General features: G+C 34.9%; 1 protein-coding gene across 1 annotated transcript; it reads right to left on the bottom strand.

Moving 5' to 3' along the window:
* Positions 1–249: 249 nt before the first annotated feature.
* On the bottom strand, positions 250–3,646 carry LOC107913247 (protein TRANSPORT INHIBITOR RESPONSE 1). The gene is made up of 3 exons (XM_016841773.2): positions 2,890–3,646; positions 1,547–2,042; positions 250–1,471 (listed from the first exon to the last, which is right to left on the bottom strand). Exons 1-3 carry the CDS (start codon positions 3,354–3,356, stop codon positions 674–676), a joined length of 1,761 nt encoding a protein of 586 aa, XP_016697262.1. The 5' UTR covers positions 3,357–3,646; the 3' UTR covers positions 250–673.
* Positions 3,647–7,083: the final 3,437 nt, after the last annotated feature.

Raw genomic sequence — 7,083 nt, 5'->3', positions numbered from 1 at the left:
TTCTGCTTCTTGTTGTAATGCAATAGCCTGTTTGGGAACACTAAGAAAATGGGAGGGGCTCATCTTTTAGCAGAGAAAGGCAGCCTTACTCTTTTTTTTTTTGGAAAGACTCATTCAAGCTTTGACAATACCTTCGCATGCATTGTTTGGTCCAATTCTTGTCTTTACAACTGCATGGAGGTGTAATAAGAGCAACTCAAGCACCCACCATACTGATGTCAATGACCAAAATATCATACATAGAGAGGATGAAGGCCGAATACTCTCAAACTTTTATTACTCCATTAAGGCTAACAATGACAACATTAAGTCCACTAGATGATTATTACCCCCAAAATAAAAGGCGACAGAAATCCATAAACATCCAAAATTCTATAAATTGTATTAGATGGTAACAATGGGGAAACAAATAAAACCTTTGATTGATACACAACAACCGGAGTTCCCATCTCTTTATTAATTCGTTACGTGGTGTACCCGATAGCTCAGGCAAGGGCGAAATGTATGGCAATCTAGCTCTCAAAGCCTTGAACAGCCTCCATATTATGTTCCCACTCCAATCATGTCTGGATTAGGCTGCATAAAACTGAACCGGGAACAATGAGTAACACAAGGAACATGTACCTGAGACATTCATTCTTGAGATCAAACGAGCTGAATCTGAGGAGATTTCTCATGAAAGCCTCAATCCAGAATCTTCATCCATTGTCCAAACAAAAGGAGGCATGTCGAACCTTGGCCCTGCAATGGACCTATATATGTAGAGCTTATCAACTGGGCAGTTCTCTGGTCTTGAATCAGGAGGTCCCCTCTCATCTATAACTTCAACATTCAACCTTGGCATCTTCTGACCTAGCAGCTTACATGCTGCGAAGCTCACAGCGCAAGAAGACATCCAAAGGGATCGCATTGTCTCCAGCTTTGCAGCATTGGCCAAAAGAGCCTTGTCACCAAAGGGGCAATCTCTGATCTCCAGTTTCCGAAGGCTTTCACACCCGGAAAGCACATGATGTAGTCCCAAATCACTATCTCCTGCAAAAGCCACAGACAGCATCTCAAGCTTCTTCGCGTATGTCCCAATATATTCGAATACACGATCTGTAAGAAGACCAGAGAGGGAAAGACGCTTGAGATCCTTGCAGTACTGAACAATGGCTCCAAAACCAACATCAAGTGGCTCGAGAGTCAGGTAATCAGCTGTTTTAGGCTCAATTATACAAAGGCGAAACCTTGTGAAGTTTGGACGGTTCCGAGCAATAGTAACTAATGCCTCATTAGACATTCGGCGGCAGAAGTACAATACTGATTGTAGCTTGGGACAACCCAAAGATACGGCAACAAGGCCCTGTTCTGTCAAGGACACATTTGGCTCTGCACCAAATGGATCAGATGGAAACACACGTAATTCCTGCAAGTCCTTGCAACTAGATGCAAGCACCTCAAGCCCACTATCTTCAATGTAATCAAGTACCTGTGAACATAACCTACGTTAAGAACGAAAAACCAGATGCAAATAAATAAACCAGCAATACCATAATAAGCTTACCAATAGGCGCTGCAAATTCGGACAGTGGCTTACAAGCTTGATAAGATCAGGACTTTGTATAGTAGCATAGCTCAGGTTCAGTGATGTTAATTTTGAGCAGACAGGGTAAATGGCAGGAAGGTAATCCGGGACCACATCCCAAAATCCAGACAAGCTCTTTAGTTCCTTGCAACTAGAAAACACTCCGGCCAAATCTGAGTAGACATCTGGCCGTACATCAGCCGTGTAGGTGCCAGTACCGAATTCAACCAGCTGCGGTGCATGACGTAAAATGTTGGCAATCTTATCCAGGGGCACTGCACGGTTGAGCCGGAGAGTCTTGAGGTTAGTACATCTACCCACCAGGCGTTCCAACGCTGAAAAACTAACTTCATCAGACCCTAAGCAAGAAATGTTAAGGGACACCAGTGATGTGTATGTTTCGGGAAAATGACTGAGCCAATGCGCACTCAAATCATCCACTTCACAGTCTCGCAAGTCCAGCTCTTTCAGATTCCTACATCAGAAAGCAGATTGATTTAGAGAAAATAAAAATGAAAGCTCAAATCAATTGCTACCAGAGTTGAATCCAAGAACACCAATGTTGAACAAAATTACAAGTTCATCACTGTCATTATCATTGAAAACGACTTGATTACAAGGCTAAAGTTACTTTTTTTATATATACAATTGAACTTGCATCAAAAGAAAATTAAAGTAACATAAATCTTCACAGCTCTCTAATAAACCAAAAACAACCAAATAATTGTAGGATGATAAGAAAAAAAAATAAACCATCAGAATCTTCGGTAATAGCTATGGAAAAATTATTCCCTCAATCCCCAACTCAGCAAAAAGTTTACCCAAAGAAAAATATTATTGGTTTATATAAACAACAAATCACGAGAAAAGGAATATAATTAAAGAGCATAAACAAGTCCCATTTCACATGAAGAAACCATCCAAAATAGTGAAAACAATACTCAAAAACGAATCTGCTGATATCAAACAAAACAAGGTATCGAAGAGGTAAAAAAGAACATGTGATTTTCATTAGATATTCTTAAAAAGAACCCCCATTTGACCTCAGATCTGAGAAAAGCAAGAGCTGAAATAACTAAGACAACTAGAACACGAGAGCAAACTCCTAAAAGTTCTTCACATCTTTGTTTTAAAAAAAAATAGTTCATGGGAATGAATAAACACTAATCAAGAAAAATGTAGCTAAAACCAAAAACAAATTGGGGAAAAGCTCTACTTTAACTCCCACAAAGATGAAAACTTCAACTCCTTTTCTCAGCTCAAAATGAAAACAAAAAAAAATCCCGAAAAAGGAGAAATGAAAAAAGTTTCATCAAACTCACTTGCAGCTAGCAGCAATGACAGCGAGACCATCAGTTGAAAACCCTTCACAAGAAGAAAGCACCAACACTTTGAAGTTCTTAAACGACTTAGCAATAAGCTCCAAGCTTTCGTCGGTAACGACCATCCTTTTAAGTCGAATCTCTTCGAGCCAAGGATAAGCTCCAGCCATCTCCTCGATCCAGGGAGACACGTAACCTCCCCATCCGTCCGGCACCAGATTGAAATCCGCAAAGTGCGGTTTCCCTTTCAACTCAATGGATCTAAACTCGGGGAACCGTCTGATCACCATCCTCGGGCTCACAGCGTAACAGTTCCCCACAAACACTTTCCTCCGACACCAACGCTCGATCTCGTACCACGATTTACACACCATCGACACCGCGTTCCGGTCTTTATCTGATTGTATGAATGAGAACACATGCTCCAGCACCTCGTCTGGGAACGAAAACGCCATTTTCTTATGCATTAATTAAAACTCGAAAAGAAGGAAAAAAGAAAACACACACACGAAAAAAAGAAAAGAATGAAGGCTTTTGATATGAAAGGATGATTTTTTTTTATCTCGATTTTGGTATTGGGTTTGGGTAGGATTTGAGTTTACTTAAGGCTTAGAGTTTGTTTTTTGAGATCTGAAACGCCATTAACGAAGCTTATAGGGGGAGCAGAGGCTGGGAGGGAGCTATGGAGAGAGAGAAAGAAAGTGAAGTCAAAGACAGACACAATGGACGAGAGAGGATAAGGATTTTTATTTTTGTTTTCGTAAGATGGTTAGATTTTAACCATGGTTAAATTAGTCATGGAAAATAAAGGACAAGCGAGAGAATTTCAATTTTTTTTTTTTTGTGTGGGGGCTGTTTAGATACTGATGGGCGATTAGGAAAGTAACACGTAATGATGGAGAGATGCGGGCCGTAGGATAGACGATGAGAGCCAGAGGTTCTTATCCGTCGACGACTAAGGGGAGCCGCATAAAACGGGTATATGGAAGAAATGTGGGGCAGTGGCACAGCAATAGCAACGAGTTGGATATTTATAATTTTTTTCATAAAATTTATAAATTTCATTTCATTTATCATTTGTATTACCTTTTGATTATACCTAAATTTAAAAAGTATATTTTTTTATTAAGTAGATTTTCCATTTGTATTACATTTAAGTAGAAAATAAATTTGAACAAGAATAATGCGAATTTAAGTAACATATACAAGTTCAAATTTGTTATGAATAACAAATTTTAATTATTATTATCTATATTACCTAAATTCGTATAAAAACAAATAGGATGTCCACGTATAACCATCCTACATTAAGCACATGTTTAGCGAGATTTTGAATAAATATCGGAAGGAAAAAGGGAACGAGATATTGGAGGGGCTGATAAAGTGTGATGATGTGTAGGGAGAGAATGGTGGTGCAAGGAATCTCATGATTCACGTAGCACGGCTGGATCTGGGGGATCGGATATTGCGGGGACCACAAGAAAGGGGTTAAAAAATAAATAATGAGGAATGATCTAATGTGAAATCTTGTTGTCATGACATCACGGCCGTCCAATCATATACAATTGTTTGCATTCAAAATCATGCTATCATTGGCCCCCGCGTACAACCCGCCCTATTCATCTCCAACGGCCTTGATTTATTTCATCATTATTGATCACGTATAAGTAAAAAATATTTTCTTTTTCATAATTTAGATTTCACATGTCAATAAAAGGGATGAGTCAAGGAAAAACGAATGAAGTACGAACGGGCGCACCATGCACCTTGATCAAGACCGTCTGATCAGGTTTACCTTTTCACAGTGTACGGTCGAAATACACAGAACCCGGAAAAATAAAGCTTTCCAAGTAGTAATTAATAAATATTAATTTTTACTGCAAAGGGTAAAAAATAAAAAGAAAAGGTTAAAGAGTCCCCACAATTACAACCGGCTGCACGTACATGTTTTCAGAGAAAATAATTGACTCTTTAACTGGTTTTGTAAAATAACGAAAATACTCCTCATCTTACCAAACTATTCGCCCTCCTATTTCAATTGAACAAAAGGGTAGTTTTGTCAGTTGGCGAAAAGGACATGGTATTATGGGGTTGCACTGTCTTGGCATGGAGTCCATTGAGCTGTCCCTTTTATGTAGAAAAAGTTGAGAAGTTAAAACTCAACGGCCCAGATCTAAAGTTGCTAAAAAAAAGAGATTTGAACCGTCGGATGGCTTCTTCAGATAAGCGTCCTTATCGATAGCAACTGTAAAAGCTTGTCTCTACCTATAGTATATACAATACATACATTATATACAAAAAAAATATATTTTTAAAATGAAATTCATTTATTTTCTTAAAACTAATTCCTAAATAATTTGCCCTGAAATTTAGATGATAATTTGTTTAATACAAATAGGAAATGCTCGGGACGGTCGCATGCACAGTCCATTTCATCCCTCGTCATTTTACAGGGCCACGTCATCTTATTCGTTTTAGAAGTTATCTTTTTTTTCTCTGTCAATTAGGGAAGTTGTCTTCACTAAGTTTTATATTGTAAATTAATTAGAATTTTCATTTTGCCAAAAAAATCCAACTGAATAGTTTTATTTAATAGCTAAATCGAAATCAAATCAAATTTAACGAAATTGAATCACTACCAGCAACTTTTCAGGTAGTATTGTAATTATCATTGGAATCCACATTTGACTTATATAATATATAAAGTATTAAATTAATCAATATTTGAATTCATTTTTATAATTTTTCTGAAAGAGTTATTACAAGAGTACTTATATTACAAAGCGCAATAGATCAAAAAGTGAAATATATTCATATTTAAACAGTAATAAATTTAGATAAAAATTTAAATCTAAAACGTTGATTGAATTTTAATTCTAGTGTTATTTGTATTGTTGTTAGTACAAAAAGATATAAATTTAAATAAATTGAAATGTATTTATCTTTTTATTTAATAATTATGAAAAAACTGTAAATAGTTCTAAGTATTTGAATAAAAAAAAGATTTGAGTTTCTTTTTTTATTAATCTCATAATTTTTTTTACATAATACTTAAAACTATCCATAGTCCCTCTCAACTCATAATAATATTCATGCCAATAGAAGTAAAACTCAATTTAAAAAAACTTACACTTAAACACTTAGAAAAATCTCAATATTTACCAAAATTACGAAAGCTTATTACAGCTACATTTTTATAAATAGATTTTAAACATGTAAAACAATATCAAATTTTAAATTACAAAGATTCAAGTTGTTTGTCATTATAAATAAAAATTGAACTTAAAAATTCCATAATATTTTAACCACAAATTTGAATAGTAAATATTTAAAATTAAAAATTAAAAATATGAAAAAATTCCATTCGAACTTATTACAGAATATGATTAATGAATTCAAAATCTACCTAAATTTTATTTTGAGCTAAAAATTATTTTACTGAAATTTAGAAGACCCAAATGCATAAAATGAATTAGAGAAGAGTATTGGTATTATTATTATTATTATTATTATTATTATTATTATTATTTTAAACAGCAGCAGCAACAACAATAATAATGATAAATGGTGTGGTCCCAAAAATGAGTGGGGAAATGAGGTTGTACATGTGAGTGTTCCTAACTAGCAATCTCACACAATGAAATCCAATAAAGAAAGGGGTAGCTGAGTTGTCCTCCTGTACGTAAAGCTGATTGTTTAATGAGAGGAAATCGTGATTAATATTAAATATTAATAATAACGAACATTAATTTTATTAATAATAGTATTGATTAATATGCCCACGCACGGTTCTCCGTGAATCCCTCGTCCCCTCGAGTGGGATGCCAATATGCTATGGACTTTGCTCTATGCTTACCCTATTATTTTTTAAACATGCGTTTAATGAAATTGAGATAAACTAAATTTTAAGTTGCTACTTAAATAATATTATTATTTTTTGAGTTACAAATAGGATTAAGAGGATAACATGTGGGTGCAAAAAATTAAATATAAAAAAAAGGTCATTGTTTCAATCTTATTTTTAGGGATTAATTATTTTACAGACAAAATTAAAAAAAATGACATATCATTCTGTTAATTCTGCATATGTAATTTAAAAACTCACCAACAATATATGAAATAATTATTCTTTTATAGATATATATATGTATGTTAATTAAAAGAATATTTAAAGTTAATTGAATAAGAGGTGGA

Source organism: Gossypium hirsutum, chromosome D08 (assembly GCF_007990345.1).
Source record: "Gossypium hirsutum isolate 1008001.06 chromosome D08, Gossypium_hirsutum_v2.1, whole genome shotgun sequence".
Taxonomy (NCBI): Eukaryota; Viridiplantae; Streptophyta; class Magnoliopsida; order Malvales; family Malvaceae; genus Gossypium; species Gossypium hirsutum.
The sequence above is the reverse complement of the archived record's forward strand: the minus strand, read 5'-3'. Positions and strand labels throughout refer to the sequence as shown.

Coding starts and splice junctions, on each gene's coding strand:
- LOC107913247 (XM_016841773.2), bottom strand. CDS start 3,356: ATGCATAAGAAAATGGCGTTTTCGTTCCCAGACGAGGTGCTGGAGCAT. Junction 2,043..2,889: donor GTCATTGCTGCTAGCTGCAA/GTGAGTTTGATG, acceptor TTTCTGATGTAG/GAATCTGAAAGAGCTGGACT. Junction 1,472..1,546: donor CGAATTTGCAGCGCCTATTG/GTAAGCTTATTA, acceptor TTATGTTCACAG/GTACTTGATTACATTGAAGA.